This window comes from Melanotaenia boesemani, chromosome 7, assembly GCF_017639745.1.
Source record: "Melanotaenia boesemani isolate fMelBoe1 chromosome 7, fMelBoe1.pri, whole genome shotgun sequence".
Classification (NCBI taxonomy): domain Eukaryota; kingdom Metazoa; phylum Chordata; class Actinopteri; order Atheriniformes; family Melanotaeniidae; genus Melanotaenia; species Melanotaenia boesemani.
The window spans coordinates 834,672-853,015 of NC_055688.1; the positions used below are offsets into that span (position 1 = coordinate 834,672).

General features: G+C 46.5%; 1 protein-coding gene across 4 annotated transcripts in view; it reads right to left on the minus strand.

The window, feature by feature from the left end:
- Positions 1 to 4,082: 4,082 nt before the first annotated feature.
- The window catches only part of csnk1a1 (casein kinase 1, alpha 1), a 51,218-nt gene continuing 36,956 nt past the window's right edge, over positions 4,083 to 18,344 (minus strand). For 2 of the 4 annotated variants that reach the window (XM_041991245.1, XM_041991248.1), the window contains 5 exons: positions 17,927 to 18,005; positions 17,741 to 17,815; positions 15,607 to 15,713; positions 12,816 to 12,964; positions 4,083 to 4,707 (listed from right to left, as the gene is read on the minus strand). In XM_041991245.1, coding sequence (XP_041847179.1) covers positions 4,700 to 4,707; positions 12,816 to 12,964; positions 15,607 to 15,713; positions 17,741 to 17,815; positions 17,927 to 18,005 — 418 coding nt within the window. In that variant the 3' untranslated portion in view covers positions 4,083 to 4,699. Of the gene's footprint in view, positions 4,708 to 12,810; positions 12,965 to 15,606; positions 15,714 to 17,740; positions 17,816 to 17,926; positions 18,006 to 18,344 lie in introns of those variants that run through there. The other 2 variants (XM_041991247.1, XM_041991246.1) reach the window with 2 other exon arrangements.

Consider the following 18,344-nt stretch of genomic DNA (forward strand, 5'->3'; position numbering starts at 1 on the left):
GCTCTTGCTGGGGCTCTCCTCTGCCACCCTTCAGGTGAGGCTGGAGTCGTCTTTGTGGTGGGGTGGCTTGGGTTGGTGCTCCGGGGCTGCTGCTGAGGGCCCGGGCCTCTGGCCCTGGTCTGCCTCTGGCCTCCGTGGAGGCGAGGTCGCATTTGCATGATCTCACTCACCACTCTTCATCACTGATCGCTCCTCTTCCTCATCCTCTGCATGCTGACACAGTCACTGAGTTGTCCAGTGGGTTTTAATACTAAGAGATAATTCTTTTTTTTGTTTTTCCTGTCAGTTAGTATCTGGTCGCTGTTGTGCTACTTTCATGATATGTCTTTTTGATTTGGTTATTATTTAAAAACTCTTAATGACTAGCAGCTCTGTTTTTTGTAAAAGTTGTAGGAAATGTTCTGGTGTGTTCATGTACAGGTGTAACAGTTTGTTGTCTGGTGATGGTGTGGATTGAAGGGTCGTTTCCTTCTGTCTGTGATCTTTTTGTCTCCTTTCTTCTTTCCCTTTTGCTCTTTTTGCTATTTTCCATCTTTTTCTGTCCCCTCCGGTCAGGTCCAGCAAGATTACATAGATTCTGTGATTGCTATTTTCCATCTTTTTCTGTCCCCTCCAGTCTGGTCCCGCTCTGCTGGGTCTTGAATCTCAATAATGGGCCCTTAGGCCCAGTGTGGAGATGCCTTTTTTATCCTCTCCAGCTTCATCTTACTCCCCTCATGTTACCTTTCACCTATATCTAAGTCAAGGAGCGCTGTAGAAACGGCTGCTCCGTCAGTCTGCCTGTTCCTGTTGTGTTATATGTTGTTTTGTCTAGTCTTGGATGGGTTGTACTGAAAACATGAATTTCCCTACAAGGGATTAATAAAGTATTTCTGATTCTGATTTCTGATTCTGATTCTGAATGACTGGAGCTACTTCCCACCTGTTCTTTTACTGGCTGCTTCATGCTGGGACGACTTGTTCAGAAAGACGTCTGCAGACACCAGAACGTTGAGCGGGGCCTGAAGCCTTGTTTCCAACAAAGGATACGGAGCAGATCCTGCAGATGAAGCACTCGCCTCAGTTAGTGGACCCAGGCCGATGAGCCACATGTTGAACCACACATGATCTGGATGTTTACAAAATTAAATTGCTTTGGTTAATGACAACAGGTTTCATTTCCACTTTGCAATTCCTGTTCTCCCCCAGAGAGGAAAGTTCATGTAACATTGGGATGAACCCATGATGCCATCTAACATGGCTGAAGGTTGGCTGTGAGATACCCGAATTGGCAGCCGGGTCCCTCTGAAAGGTGCCGGTTGTCAGAAAACCCAGTTAGTACTTAGAAAAGGAGTGGCATGGCCTGCTTCCTCCGGGTGCAACTCTGGAATGCTGGGCCCATAGCATCTAGGAGGTCTGACATCACAGCAAACGACCGTCAGAACCGACTCATGAGCCATGCAGTAAGTATTGCTGGTCTAATTAACATTAAAAACATTTTAAATGATTAACATTAAAAATTATTATCTCAGCAACTACAGTGATACAGACCAAACATTAATAGATCGAACTTCAACAGCAGTCTTTATTAAACAAGATTTACAGTCACTTTGACTAACTACATTGTGCACTGCTGCAAGGTAGTGTGGTGGTCACCACAGACTCACAGCAAAAGGTCGCTGGTTCGAGCCTCAGCTGGGGGGAGGTTTGAACCTGGGGGGCGGTGGCCTTTCTGTGTGGAGTTTGCATGTTCTCCCCGTGTATGCATGGGTTCTCTCCGGGTTCCCCGGCTTCTTCCCACCATCCAAACACATGATGTTAGCCTAATTGGTCAATCTAAATTCACCCACCCTGGGAGTGAGTGTGAGTGGTTGTTTGTCTCTCTGTGTTGGCCCTGCAATGGACTGGTGACCTGTCCAGGTGTACCTGCCTCTCACCTGAAAAATGCTGGGATAGGCTCCAGCTTACCTGCGACCCCTAATGGACAAAGCAGTACAGATAATGAAAGAAAAAAAAAAAAAAAAAACTACAGAAGAACTACAAAAAGTAATGTGACAAGTGACGCCCTGCAGTTAGCTTGGCTGTTAGCGTGGGTGATAGTTAGCCTGGATATTAAAGTGGGTGAAAACGTCACAGTTAGCCTAGCTGTTAGCGGGGTGATAACCTGACAGTTTAGCCTTGATGTTAGCATGTGTAATAAATTGACAGTTGGCCTGGCTGTTAGCATGGGTGATAACCTGACAGTTGGCCTGGCTGTTAGCGGGGGTGATAACCTGTCAGTTAGCTTTGCTGTTAAAGCGGGGGAAAACCTGACAGTTGGCCTGGCTGTTAGCGGGGGTGATAACGTGTCAGTTAGCTTTGCTGTTAAAGCGGGGGAAAACCTGACAGTTGGCCTGGCTGTTAGCGGGGGTGATAACCTGTCAGTTGGCCTGGCTGTTAGCGTGGCTGATAACCTGACAGTTAGCCTGGATGTTAGCGTGGGTGATAACCTGACAGTTAGCCTGGATGTTAGCGTGGGTGATAACCTGACAGTTAGCCTGGATGTTAGCGTGGGTGATAACCTGACAGTTAGCCTGGATGTTAACGGGGGTGATACTCTGTCAGTTAGCTTTGCTGTTAAAGCGGGGGAAAACCTGACAGTTGGCCTGGCTGATAACCTGACAGTTAGCCTGGATGTTAGCCTGGCTGTTAGCGTGGGTAATACCCTGTCAGTTAGCTTGGCTGTTAGTGTGGGTGAAAACCTGACAGTTATAGCCTGGCTATTAGCATGAGTAATAACCTGACAGTTAGCCTGGCTATTAGCATGAGTAATAAGCTAACAGTTAGCCTGGCTATTAGCATGAGTAATAAGCTGACAGTTAGCCTGGCTATTAGCATGAGTAATAAGCTGACAGTTAGCCTGGCTATTAGCATGAGTAATAAGCTAACAGTTAGCCTGGCTATTAGCATGAGTAATAAGCTGACAGTTAGCCTGGCTGTTAAAGCTGCTGATAACCTGACAGTTAGCCTGGCTATTAGCATGAGTTATAAGCTGACAGTTAGCCTGGCTATTAGCATGAGTAATAAGCTAACAGTTAGCCTGGCTATTAAAGCTGCTGATAACCTGACAGTTAGCCTGGCTATTAGCATGAGTTATAAGCTGACAGTTAGCCTGGCTATTAGCATGAGTAATAAGCTGACAGTTAGCCTGGCTGTTAAAGCTGGTGATAACCTGACAGTTAGCCTGGCTATTAGCATGAGTAATGAGCTAACAGTTAGCCTGGCTATTAGCATGAGTAATAAGCTAACAGTTAGCCTGGCTATTAGCATGAGTAATAAGCTGACAGTTAGCCTGGCTATTAGCATGAGTAATAAGCTGACAGTTAGCCTGGCTATTAGCATGAGTAATAAGCTAACAGTTAGCCTGGCTATTAGCATGAGTAATAAGCTGACAGTTAGCCTGGCTGTTAAAGCTGGTGATAACCTGACAGTTAGCCTGGCTATTAGCATGAGTTATAAGCTGACAGTTAGCCTGGCTATTAGCATGAGTAATAAGCTAACAGTTAGCCTGGCTATTAAAGCTGCTGATAACCTGACAGTTAGCCTGGCTATTAGCATGAGTTATAAGCTGACAGTTAGCCTGGCTATTAGCATGAGTAATAAGCTGACAGTTAGCCTGGCTGTTAAAGCTGGTGATAACCTGACAGTTAGCCTGGCTATTAGCATGAGTAATGAGCTAACAGTTAGCCTGGCTATTAGCATGAGTAATAAGCTAACAGTTAGCCTGGCTATTAGCATGAGTAATAAGCTGACAGTTAGCCTGGCTGTTAAAGCTGGTGATAAACTGACAGTTAGCCTGGCTGTTAAAGCTGGTGATAAACTGACAGTTAGCCTGGCTGTTAAAGCTGGTGATAAACTGACAGTTAGCCTGGCTGTTAAAGCTGGTGATAACCTGACAGTTAGCCTGGCTGTTAGCGGGGACATGCTCTGCTGACGTCCTGCTGCAGATTCTTCTCTGATGTGGAAACATCTGAGCACCCAACAGCTGCAGAGTAATCTATCATCTTCAGAGAACACGTATAAAATGTAGTAAAAGCACATAAAACCAGGTGACAACAGATTAAGTCATGTTTTTATTGGCATTTTTGGAGAAGACCATAGGTTTTACAACAGATTTCATTCTTCAGAGTTCTAGAGAGAGGGAGAGCAAATTATCATTCTACCACCAACAGTCGCCATCAGCTCTTTATCATCAACAGGCAGACTCTTAATCAGCATCAGAAAACAAGAAAAAGTCCAACAGTTCTGCTTTGTAAATAAACATCCAGGGTTGCATCATTCAGTTTAAGAAAGAAAAGTTTAAAGTTTACATATCTTACCATTAAATCGGTAAAGGAGTGAAATAATTAAGGAGTGAGGAGGGAAAGATGATCCGAGATGTTTCCACTGGGACAGAAAAACCTTCACCGGTCTCCAAAGAAAGAACAAACAGGGCGATGCAGAGGACAAAAATATGGAGGGGGTGGAGGGGTCAGGGTGGGGGAAGGCAGCTACAGCCTTCCCAGTCTAAAAAATAAAAACAAAAACATTTCCCCAGATGGAATTTTATGATTTATACACATATGAAAATATAGATCAGAGCAGACGGAGGCGTGTAGATCTTATGTTTCCATCACAGAGACGCAGGAACACAGCGCTTGGTCCTGGTCACCCACCGACGACGCGCTCACCCACCAACCAATCAGAACCCTGCAGACACAAACACAGGTGCTGTCACAACAACAGCATCTACAAGAGAGAGAGAGAGAGAGAGAGAGAGAGAGAGGGACGGCGGGCAGCTGAACGTCTGGTTCTGGTCCAGCTCAAAGGCCTGAACCAGGAAGCTGGATTTTTTCTTATCCCGGTAACTTCTGGGTTAACCCAGAGTTTTCTCTCCTATGAAGCTGGTCCACTTCTTACCGGGTCAATCACCATGGTAACTTGCGTTGAACCTGCTCTGGAGTAGGTTCTGTTCTGGATCAGAGATCAATAAGTATAAAAGCTCCACCTCCCAACCAGTCAGTTCTCTTGGAAAATGTCCCGCCCACTTTTAGAGCATTCTGTCCAGGTTTGAGGCTTGGAGAGGAAGAGTTTTTAGTGAGAGACAGGCCTGTCATGATAACAAATTCTGCTGTGTGATTAATTTTCTCAGAAATTATGGCAAACTACAACGTTGTGCAAAGCGAGCAGTGAGTGAACCATGTGCTGCTGCGACCCTGCTGCACCTTTTACACACGCCGGGACACCAGGCCAAGAGTAACGAGGCCCACTGGGAATCCTTCCAAACCTCTCGATTAGCTGGCATCGCTCTGATGTGTATTTCAGCGTGAGAAATTGGAGGTTTAGTGTGAGAGTGTAAGAAGCACTCAAATGTGTGAGTCTCACGGCCAATGCTTGAGAGTTGGCAGCCCTTCAAACAAATGCGGAGTACTGGCTCGTACACGTTAGTGGTTCACCACGAACTTGTGCTGCAACATGCTGCCGTCACGTATGACACGAGAGATCACGCTGCAAGAAACAAGAGCGTTCAGTCGGGATACTCCATAGTGAAACCTGCTGTCATACACAGTCTATGGTAAAGTAAGATTAAAAAAATTGAAAATTATCACGGCTGGCAAACTTTTAGCGCTCATTTTTTTACCGTGCTATTAATTGACTTATTGCTTACTGTGACAGACCTACTGAGAGATGCATCCTTAAGATGAAGAAATGAAGCCTTGTATCAGAGCTGTGAAGCATGTTTCTGTGCTTGTTCTTAAATGGTTCCCATTTAGCTCCACCAGCTGAGATAATGAGCTTAATAATAACGCTTATACATGGCAGAACAGCAGAACCATGAATTTATAGAACTACAACTACTCGTGTTGTCACGATGAGGAATTAATATTCCAACAAACGCTCACATGCCGAGCCTCTAAAGAACTGAATAAAAAATTTAAAGGAAAGAAATTAAGGAAGCTCCGCCCAAACACCTGGGCCGTTTAAACTGTCCCATCAGTTTATGTAAGGTATAATGCCCTCCGAGGTGTCCATTACCACAAATTAATGGACGACGGCAAAGTCCATTAATTTATGATAAAGGACATCTCGGAGGGCATTATACCATGGTCCAATAAGAAAGAAAAAGTATTAAGTAAATTATTAATGCGTTAATGTTGTTTTTTTACCGGTTAAAAACGTAAGTTTTTCACAAGAAGAGGCTGAGTGGACTGTTTCGTTTTGACGTGTTGCCAAGGTAACCGGCTCTGACACAGAACCTGCAGCTCGGTCGGCCGCAGTTAAGTTACATGACACACACATTTCAGAGGGCAGGTGCAGCTCTTGCAGCTGGTGTGTGTCCAGAGGATGAAGCCACATTTTGTTTCAGTCAAAGCCCACAGATCGTTTCCTTCATGTTCGATAAGCCTGCAGGCTGCTCTGATCTGGCGCGTCTACAGCGGCGTCTGCATTTCTGTTGCCACGGTTACCAACTACCGTTTAGTCAGCACAATAATTTACAGCAATAAGTCTATTTGAGCAAAACTTCTTTCATAGGTGTCCATTATCACTTTTTAATGGACACCCTCCAGCCAATCAGAATCGAGTATTCACCCAGACCATGGTATAAATTGTATTAAGTGTTAATTCCTGGCTGTTGCTATGGCAACAGTGTTGCTTCTGGCCTAGATGATGTTTTAATTCTTCATATTTGTTAAGAATAATTGTCTGCTCCTCCATGGTGAAGTAGCTGCAGAGTTTCTCCATGTCTGTGATTGGTCAGACGCTGAAAAACCTTTTATATGCTCTGATCCAGATGGAAAACCCTGGGTTGAATTACCGAGGTGATTAATAAAGTATTTTTCATTCATTTTCATTCATAGCCATCAGGACCCTGAATGTCTGGGTAACCCTGGTAACGGAGGGATACCTGGGTATGCTTCATCGTACAGGCCTCGGGCTTCCATGATGCTGCAGGAGAGCTGTGTAGGACTTTGTGTCCATGATGTCTTTACCTGAACCCAAAGAACGGCAGCAAATAAAAAGCCAGTAAACCTTTACAGCAAGGATGCTGAACTCATCCTAGTCCAGGTTTCACATTCAGCTCAATCTGGTCTCCAGTGGTCTAGACCAGTAAAATAACAGCATAATAACCTAGAAATAATTAAAACTACACATTTACACTTTGTTTTAGTAGAAAGACGTACGGGTAGATTATCGAGATCTTTCCATGTAATAAAATATCCTTTTAGAAAATATTACAAACTGGGAATTTATGGAGACAAAGTCTCTGTATATATTAACTATATTTTGACTGAGTTAAAGATTCACATCAATACGGTGTAATAAATGATTCATTAAGGATCCAAGCCCACAGAGCAGCGCAGAGCCATTGCGGTTCCCAGCACTTTGAGCTGGAACCCTACCATTTTTGTTCCATTTTGGTATTATTTATTTTCATTATTATTCTTCCACCCAAACATGAGTCTGTACATACTCACCAAATTGGCCCAGCCCTTCAACCCTGGCCCGGGCTGTAGCAGCCCAGCTACCATCAACCCAGCTACCATCAACCCAGGCCCGGGCTGTTCCAGCCCAGCTACCATCAACCCAGGCCCGGGCTGTAGCAGCTGGTCAAACTGTGATTTGGAATGAATTCGGCTGAAAAACCACTCACCACAAATGTCTTTTGTTATTATTGTAATATCATCCACCTTCATCAAATGTTGTTTTTTTATGATAAGTATGTTAAGAAATGTTAAGAAAATGTAATTTTAAGAAAGAGGTGATTGTCATGGGAGATTTTAATGCTAATTTGGAAGACAAATCAGATAGGAAGAATCTGAAACAAACAACAGATTACTTGGATCTAACACAGTTAATCAAAGGTCCAACAAGGCTAATTCACTTCTCCAAAACTCTTATTTAGTGTTTAGTAATTAACCTGAGAGAAGTTCTAAATCCTGGAATCTGTTAACTGGTATGACTGATCACAATCTGATCCATGTGTCCAGAAAATTATCTACTTTCTTTTGCTAAAGAATACGAGTCATTTACAATCCTTAAAAATGAGTTGGGACATTTCAAAAATACGATACATGATGTGAAATGGGATTAATTACTTCTAAGTAATTTACTTCTAATTACTTCTAGTGGCTACAGTCACCACTGCTACCGACCTGTGGTCAAGCCGCACCATACAGCCGAATATGACACGGATTTCAACGTGAAAATGAAATGTCTCCAGACTCATTTTTTCCAGGTCACACCAGGCCAAACGTAGCTGCTGGTCTGAGACAAACAATAGTGGGAGACCTGGGTGGAAAGAAACTAGTCTGGATTACCACAGACAAGCTTCAAATGTCACCGGAATCAGTTAAAAACGCTAACAGGACAACATAGTGAGGCAGGGCAACAAACTGAACTCAACCTGGATGGAAACATCACAAAGAACCCAGTTGAAGTAGCAGGAGCTCTAAATCAATATTTTGTTGATTCTGTGACTGCTATTGCTCCAAGTTTTCCTACAGAGCATGTTAATGTAATCGAAATTAATCAATCAAAACCAGCCCTTTGTCTTATATATCTGAACTAGAGGTTATGAGAATTATAAGATCACCCAACCCATTAAGAAAAGATGTATTTGGGATGGATGATGTCATGTTCAAAGATCTTGGTTCATCATTAACTAGTCCCATAACTAAAATCATAAACCTCTTGATATCTCAGGCAAATTCCCAGACGTCTGGAAATCTGCTATTGTTACACCAACTTTTAAATCTGGTGATCCTTTTTCCATTAGTAACTACAGCAGCACACATCTCCTTCTGAAGCTCGATAAAGGCTTTGTCCAATTGGTGCCGTCCAATCTACGTTGGCAGACAACCATAATGCCAGAAAAAACTTTGTCTCCTCCTTGGAGCAGTTTTGCTTGTTCTTGTTATTCATTGCTTTGTCGGTTTGAAGATGTCGGTCAGCAAGCTCCTGTTGGCCAGGTAGCCCCGCCACAACCGCTGATGCAACCTACGTGCAGCGGTTCTTAGATCTGGCCCAGCAAAGAGTTGGAGCCTTCGAACCAGTTTTGAGAGCCAGGGGACGGTGCCTGGGCAGTGGAAAGTCAAATAACCGGTGCTTAGACTGGCCCTGGCTCCAAACCAGCAATGGAACCAGCGCAGTGGAAATACCCTCTGTGTGGAGTTTGCATGTTCTCCCCGTGTATGTGTGGGTTCTCTCTGGGTTCTCCACCTTCCTCCAACCATCCAAAGACATGATGTGAGGTTAATTGATCACTCTAAATTCTCCCTAGGAGTGAGTGTGTGTGTGAATGGTTGTCTCTGTGTTGGCCCTGTCTCTCTGTTGTAGCTGGAGAGGGCGACTTTGCGTCTGTGTGACTCGTCACACATTTAACGTCATGAAGCCGTCACGCCGTTTAACGTCATGAAGCCGCCCCGCCGTTTAACGTCATGAAGCCGCCCCGCCGTTTAACGTCATGAAGCCGTCACGCATTTAACGTCATGAAGCCGTCACGCCGTTTAACGTCATTAAGCCGTCACGGCATTTAACGTCATGAAACCGTCCCGCCGTTTAACGTCATGAAACCGTCACGCATTTAACGTCATGAAACCGTCACGCCGTTTAACGTCATTAAGCCGTCACGGCATTTAACGTCATGAAACCGTCCCGCCGTTTAACGTCATGAAGCCGCCCCGCCGTTTAACGTCATGAAGCCGCCCCGCCGTTTAACGTCATGAAGCCGTCACGCATTTAACGTCATGAAACCGTCACGCCGTTTAACGTCATTAAGCCGTCACGGCATTTAACGTCATGAAACCGTCCCGCCGTTTAACGTCATGAAACCGTCACGCGTTTAACGTCATTAAGCCGTCACGGCATTTAACGTCATTAAGCCGTCACGGCGTTTAACGTCATGAAACCGTCACGACGTTTAACGTCATGAAACCGTGCCGCCGTTTAACGTCATGAAACCGTCACGCATTTAACGTCATGAAACCGTCACGCCGTTTAACGTCATTAAGCCGTCACGCCGTTTAACGTCATGAAGCCGCCCCGCCGTTTAATGTCATGAAGCCGTCATGCCGTTTAACGTCATGAAGCCGCCCCGCCGTTTAAAGTCATGAAGCCGCCACGCCGTTTAACGTCATTAAGCCGTCACGGCATTTAACGTCATGAAACCGTCCCGCCGTTTAACGTCATGAAGCCGCCCCGCCGTTTAACGTCATGAAGCCGCCCCGCCGTTTAACGTCATGAAGCCGTCACGCATTTAACGTCATGAAACCGTCACGCCGTTTAACGTCATTAAGCCGTCACGGCATTTAACGTCATGAAACCGTCCCGCCGTTTAACGTCATGAAACCGTCACGCATTTAACGTCATTAAGCCGTCACGGCGTTTAACGTCATGAAACCGTCACGACGTTTAACGTCATGAAACCGTGCCGCCGTTTAATGTCATGAAACCGTCACGCATTTAACGTCATGAAACCGTCACGCCGTTTAACGTCATTAAGCCGTCACGGCATTTAACGTCATGAAGCCGTCACGGCATTTAACGTCATGAAACCGTCCCGCCGTTTAACGTCATGAAGCCGCCCCGCCGTTTAACGTCATGAAGCCGTCACGCCGTTTAACGTCATGAAGCCGCCCCGCCGTTTAACGTCATGAAGCCGCCCCGCCGTTTAACGTCATGAAGCCGCCCCGCCGTTTAACGTCATGAAGCCGCCCCGCCGTTTAAAGTCATGAAGCCGCCACGCCGTTTAACGTCATGAAGCCGTCACGCCGTTTAACGTCATGAAGCCGCCCCGCCATTTAACGTCATGAAACCGTCCCGCCGTTTAACGTCATGAAACCGTCACGCATTTAACGTCATGAAACCGTCACGGCATTTAACGTCATGAAGCCGTCACGGCGTTTAACGTCATGAAGCCGCCCCGCCGTTTAAAGTCATGAAGCCGCCACGCCGTTTAACGTCATGAAGCCGTCACGCCATTTAACGTCATGAAGCCGCCCCGCCGTTTAAAGTCATGAAGCCGCCACGCCGTTTAACGTCATGAAGCCGTCACGCCGTTTAACGTCATGAAGCCGTCACGCCGTTTAACGTCATTAAGCCGTCACGGCGTTTAACGTCATGAAACCGTCCCGCCGTTTAACGTCATGAAGCCGTCACGCCGTTTAACGTCATGAAGCCGTCACGCCGTTTAACGTCATTAAGCCGTCACGGCATTTAACGTCATGAAGCCGTCACGGCGTTTAACGTCATGAAGCCGCCCCGCCGTTTAAAGTCATGAAGCCGCCACGCCGTTTAACGTCATGAAGCCGTCACGCCGTTTAACGTCATGAAGCCGCCCCGCCATTTAACGTCATGAAACCGTCACGCGTTTAACGTCATGAAACCGTCACGCATTTAACGTCATGAAGCCGCCCCGCCGTTTAACGTCATGAAACCGTCACGCGTTTAACGTCATTAAGCCGTCACGGCATTTAATGTCATTAAGCCGTCACGGCGTTTAACGTCATGAAACCGTCCCGCCGTTTAACGTCACGAAACCGTCACGCATTTAACGTCATGAAACCGTCACGCCGTTTAACGTCATTAAGCCGTCACGGCATTTAACGTCATGAAGCCGTCACGGCGTTTAACGTCATGAAACCGTCCCGCCGTTTAACGTCATGAAACCGTCACGCGTTTAACGTCATTAAGCCGTCCCGCCGTTTAACGTCATGAAACCGTCACGCGTTTAACGTCATTAAGCCGTCACGGCGTTTAACGTCGTGAAACCGTCACGGCGTTTAACGTCGTGAAACCGTCACGGCGTTTAACGTCGTGAAACTGTCATGGCGTTTAACGTCGTGAAACCGTCATGGCGTTTAATGTCGTGAAACTGTCATGGCGTTTAACGTCGTGAAACAGTTAAACCAGCATGACAACATCCTGAACTTGTGTACATTAAAGTGAACTAAAAACACAAATTTTACAGATGAACTGGTGGAAACCACCTACAGCTGAATTTACAGAAAGATTATTAACTGTCTGGGGATGAAACAGCACCCATTCACCCTCCAAACAGGACAACCCCATCTTCCCATAATTCAGCAGAGATCCATCTGAACGTTTTCGTTTTCATCTGGTTTTCCTGCAGTGGAACAGTTTTAATAAACTCAGCCTGCCCTTAGACATAGTCATCTACTACTAACCAGAGTTGGTGGTTTGATACCCAAGTCCTGAAGTGCCCTTGAGCATGACATTAAATCGGATATGTTCATCAGTGCAGCTCATCAGAACTAACGTCTACAGTCACGTGACGCTTTTACTGTCCTGAGAAACATGAAGTCATCAGAGGAGACAACAAGAGGAAGATGAGTGTGAAGGGAGGAAGAGATGTTTGTATCTCTGAGTTTGGAAAAGGAGCGTTAATGAAGAGGAAGTGCAGCACAGTGAGAGATCAGAAAGTGATCAATGTGGCGAAAGCCCATCGTCCAGCCCCAACACAGGAACAGAAGAGCATGGTAGCAAAGTTAGTAGTCAAATTCCCCAAGGACGTCTTTGCTTCTGAAAGACAGACCAATTGTACTTTTGTTTTTTTTTTTCCTAATTCTGGATTTTCTGTTGTTTTAGGTGCCTCCTCAGACCAGTCAGCTGATCTGGTCTTATCATTCCAGTTGAGACCAGTTCCATTTTCAATTTGGAGCTGGTTTTACTGAAAAGGGGCACTGGGGTATGGGTCAGGAGATAAAACCATATCTCATCTTCCTACTTACAAAACTGAATGAAATATGAGCAATTGGTGTCTGTAAAAAAACGTCACTTGGCTGTTTGCTACTAACCTTTCATGTTAGGCTTGGGTTTGTCAGTTTGCTTGCCTGTGGGGGTTTGTGCCTGCTGGCCCTGGCCCCCTGAGGAGGCCCCTTGCTGGGCTGCTTTCTGTTTCAGCATGGTCCAGTCAAATGTGTAGTCATACTGGTGGTTCAGAGTCCTGCAAAACAGAAATACATCAGAAAGGTTATAATCTGCAGTGAACAGAAGGAAATGGATAACCTGATACACGAGTTCAGAGCTTTTTATCTGATGGCGATCCAAGATGGCGCTGCATCATCCCAACGCCATCCAGACTGTTCCGCTTAGGCTGTATGTTTTCTTTATTTAGTTTTCCTAACTTTTGATTAATGGAGAGGGGGTGCAGGTTCCAGTACCTGGGTGTGCACATCACCGAGGATCTATATTTGACTCTGCACATAGACAGCCAGGTGAAGAAGGCAAGGCAGCGACATCTGAGGAAGTTCAGAGTCTCTCTGAGGATCATGAGGATGTTCTACACTGGAGTGGTGGAGAGTGTTCTCGTAACACCACCCAGTGGTTAGGGACCAGGACTGGTCGGAACTGGAGGGCCCTGCAGAGGGTGCTGAGGTCAGCAGAGCGTACCATGGTACCACCCTCCCCCCTCCAGGACATGTTCATGAGGAGACCAGCAGCCAGAGGAACAGGATCATGGAGACCCTCATCATCCTAACAAGGCGGCGGCGCTTTGGTTGCCGTCTAAGGCTCATGAAGGCGAACCCAGAGAGACTCAGGAGGAGCTTCTTCCCTCAGGCTGGACGAGCTGGGAACTCGACCCTGTAGCGGCCCTGGCCAGCGTCCTACCTTCTGCTGGAAACACCGTCATTTACTCATTTTAACAAGTTTTATATGTTGGCTCCACAATTTACATTATAAATTTTATTTATTTATTTTATTATGGTTTATTTCAGTAATTCCATTCAAAAACTGAAACTTGTATAATGTAGACATTCATCCCTCACAGACTGACATATTTCAAATGTTTATTTCTTTTAATTCCGATTATAACTGACAACTACTGAAAATCCCAAATTCAATATCCCAGAAAATCAGAATATTACTTAAGACGATACAAAAAAAATCTAGAAATGCTGGCCAACTGAAAATTATGAACATGAAAATTATGAACATGAAAAGTAAGGACATGGAAGGTATGAACATGTACAGCACTCAGTACTTAGTCGGGCTCCTTTAGCCTGAATTCCTGCAGCATGCGGCGTGGCATGGAGTCCATCAGTCTGTGGCTCTGCTCAGGTGTTATGAGCCCAGGTTGCTCTGATAGTGGCCTTCATCTCTTCTGCATTGTTGGGTCTGGCGTATCACATCTTCCTCTTCACAATACCCCATAGATGTTCTACGAGGTTCAGGTCAGGCCTGTTTGCTGGCCAGTTAAGAACAGGGACACCATGGTCCTTAAACCAGGTCCTGGTCGCTTTGGTACTGTGTGCAGGTGCCAAGTCCTGATGGAAAATTAAATCTGCTTCTCCATAAAGTTGGTCAGTGGCAGGAAGCAGGAAGTGCTCTAAAATGTCCTGGTAGACGCTGCGTTGACCATGGACCGAAGAAAACACAGTGGACCAACACCAGCAGATGACATGACGCCCAAACCATCACTGACTGGAAACTTTACTCTCCACCTCAACAACGTGGACTCTCTCCTCTTCCTCCAGACTCTGGGACCTTGATTTCCAAAGGACATAAACATTTCCTTTCATCAGAGAACACAACTTTGGACCACTCAGCAGCAGTCCGGTCCTTTTTGTCTTTAGTCCGGGCGAGACGTTTTGACACCGTGTCTTGTTCCAGAGTGGCTTGACACCAGTAAAGCGACAGCTGAAACCATGTCTTGATACGTCTGTGCTGGTGGTTCCTGAAGCTCTGACTCCAGCTGAAGTCCACTCTTTGTGAATCTCCCCCACATGTTTGAATGGGTTTCGTTCCACAGTCCTCTCCAGGGTGCGGTTATCCCTCCTGCTTGTACACTTTTTTCTACACATCTTTTCCTTCCCTTCGCTTCTCTATTAATGTGCTTGGACACAGAGCTCTGTGAACAGCCAGCCTCTTTAGCATCGACCTTTGTGTCTTCCCTCCTTGTGCAAAGTGTCAATGGTCGTCTTTTGGACAACTGTCAGCAGTCTTGCCCATGACTGTGTAGCCAACAGAACTAGACTGAGATTTAAAGGCCTTTGCAGGTGTTTTGAGTTAATTAGCTGATTAGTGAGGCACCAGGTGTCTTCGATATTGAACCTTTTGCACAATATTCTAATTTTCTGAGATACTCTGGGGTTTTCTTTAGTTTTCAGTTATAATCAGCAATATTAAAAGAAATAAACATTTGAGGAATGAATGTCCACATTATACAAGTTTCACTTTTTGAATGGAATTACTGAAATTATCAATTTTTTCATGATATTCTAATTTTATAATGAGCAGCTGTATATATACATGCAGTCAGTCTGTGTAGCAGCACTTCACTACAGTTATTGTCCTGTGGCTCATTAGATTTATGGTCTTTTCAGTTTATTACTGTGTTGTTTTTGCTTTTTCACTAGTGGTAAATGGGTGTGCACAGCCTCGGATGTATGTACGACTGAATTTCACTGGCATCTTGCACGTGCATGTGATAAACAACTTGAAAATGTAGACTCAAACTTTTCTACTGTTGTCTGTCTTAACTCATGAGACCATTCGAAAGTGATGGACTGCAGCAATTCATTATTGTTCTACATTCCAAACTATTCCAGAGAAATGAAATTTGTCATTTTTTAGTTCTGCATTTACCTGAAAAGAATGCGAAACAGCTGACGCAGGTACATGTAGTCTGGGGCCTCCTCAAAGCGTAATCCGCGGCAGTAGTTCAGATACATGGCAAACTCTGCTGGGAAACCCTGGAAACACACGGACACATTACATCAAGTCCCAGCCTCATTCATATGTTCTGTCTGGAATCACGTCCAACCATACCAGCTGTGGGATTTTCCTCCAACATCCCACAAGGGCCTCCAACCCCAAAACAAATAAAGAACCATTGATCCTGGTGGAGGAGCTAACGCCGAACGCCTAGTGGAGGAGCCAACGCCGAATGCCTAGTGGAGGAGCCAACGCCGAATGCCTAGTGGAGGAGCCAACGCCGAACGCCTGGTGGAGGAGCTAAGGAGCTAACGCTGAACACCTGGTGGAGGAGCTAAGGAGCTAACGCCGAACACCTGGTGGAGGAGCTAACGCCGAACACCTAGTGGAGGAGCCAACGCCGAACACCTAGTGGAGGAGCCAACGCCGAACACCTGGTGGAGGAGCTAAGGAGCTAACGCTGAACACCTGGTGGAGGAGCTAAGGAGCTAACGCTGAACACCTGGTGGAGGAGCTAACGCCGAACACCTAGTGGAGGAGCCAACGCCGAACGCCTAGTGGAGGAGCCAACGCCGAACGCCTGGTGGAGGAGCTAACGCCGAACACCTGGTGGAGGAGCTAAGGAGCTAACGCTGAACACCTGGTGGAGGAGCTAAGGAGCTAACGCCGAACACCTGGTGGAGGAGCTAACGCCGAACACCTAGTGGAGGAGCCAACGCCGAACACCTAGTGGAGGAGCTAACGCCGAACACCTGGTGGAGGAGCTAACGCCGAACACCTGGTGGAGGAGCTAAGGAGCTAAAGCCGAACACCTGGTGGAGGAGCTAAGGAGCTAACGCTGAACACCTGGTGGAGGAGCTAAGGAGCTAACGCCGAACACCTGGTGGAGGAGCTAACGCCGAACACCTGGTGGAGGAGCTAACGCCGAACACCTGGTGGAGGAGCTAAGGAGCTAACGCTGAACACCTGGTGGAGGAGCTAAGGAGCTAACGCCAAACACCTGGTGGAGGAGCTAACGCCGAACACCTGGTGGAGGAGCTAAGGAGCTAACGCCGAACACCTGGTGGAGGAGCTAACGCCGAACACCTGGTGGAGGAGCTAAGGAGCTAACGCCGAACACCTGGTGGAGGAGCTAACGCCGAACACCTAGTGGAGGAGCTAACGCCGAACACCTAGTGGAGGAGCTAACGCCGAACACCTGGTGGAGGAGCTAAGGAGCTAAAGCCGAACACCTGGTGGAGGAGCTAACGCCGAACACCTGGTGGAGGAGCTAAGGAGCTAACGCCGAACACCTGGTGGAGTAGCTAACGCCGAACACCTAGTGGAGGAGCCAACGCCGAACGCCTGGTGGAGGAGCTAACGCCGAACACCTGGTGGAGGAGCCAACGCCGAACGCCTGGTGGAGGAGCGAACGCCGAACACCTGGTGGAGGAGCTAACGCCAAACACCTGGTGGAGGAGCTAACGCCGAACACCTGGTAGAGGAGCCAACGCCGAACACCTGGTGGAGGAGCTAACGCCGAACACCTGGTGGAGAAGCTAAGGAGCTAACGCCGAACACCTGGTGGAGAAGCTAAGGAGCTAACGCCGAACACCTGGTGGAGGAGCTAACGCCGAACACCTAGTGGAGGAGCTAAGGAGCTAACGCTGAACACCTGGTGGAGGAGCTAAGGAGCTAACGCCGAACACCTGGTGGAGGAGCTAAAGAGCTAACGCCGAACACCTGGTGGAGGAGCTAACGCCGAACACCTGGTGGAGGAGCTAACGCCGAACACCTGGTGGGGAAGCTAAGGAGCTAACGCCGAACACCTGGTGGAGGAGCTAAAGCCGAACACCTGGTGGAGGAGCTAAGGAGCTAAAGCCGAACACCTGGTGGAGGAGCTAAGGAGCTAACGCCGAACACCTGGTGGAGGAGCCAACGCCGAACCCCTGCAGGACCCTAACCCTAACCCTAAATCCAACATGTTAGAAACATGTCTGATGTAAGCGTTTGTATTAAAGTTCAGGATGAGTTAATCACAGATGTATATGTGATAGGAAGGTGGTTGGATGTCTTAAGTTTTTACCTTACAGAGGACCTCAACAGGGGTGGACATTTTCTTTTCCGAGATCTTCTCATACTTCTGCTTCTTTGTGGCAGCCTGAACAAACCAAACAGAAACAGAAATCATCAGCTACCATCATTACTAAGTACAACTGTTTAGAAAAAATTAACTTACAAACCCAAGTGGAAGAATACTAGACAGGTTTACCTTGAGTCCTTGCCACGGCAGACTGGTTCTGTTGAAGTACATCAGCACGTAGCCTAGCGACTCCATGTCATCACGGCGACTGGACACAATAAGGAGAGTTATGGGTATGAAAGCAGAGCATCAGAGAAAAAAAACTTGTGTCAGACCAAATGAAAAATCAAAGTAAAGTTATGTTACTGTTTGCAAGAATAAATTCAGTTTGTAATTTAGTTGCACTTGTTGCAATGACAATCAAGTTCTATTTTTAAGACTCCAGACCAACATAGTCAGCACATCTTACATCATCCAAGACCCAGACCAGATTCAGGTGTCCACACATGCATACACCTGCACGGAACATTAATGCCAATTCATCTCTCCATAGAAAATGTAGAGTGGCCTCATTAACCATTGTAACTAATGCTAATTCATGACAGCA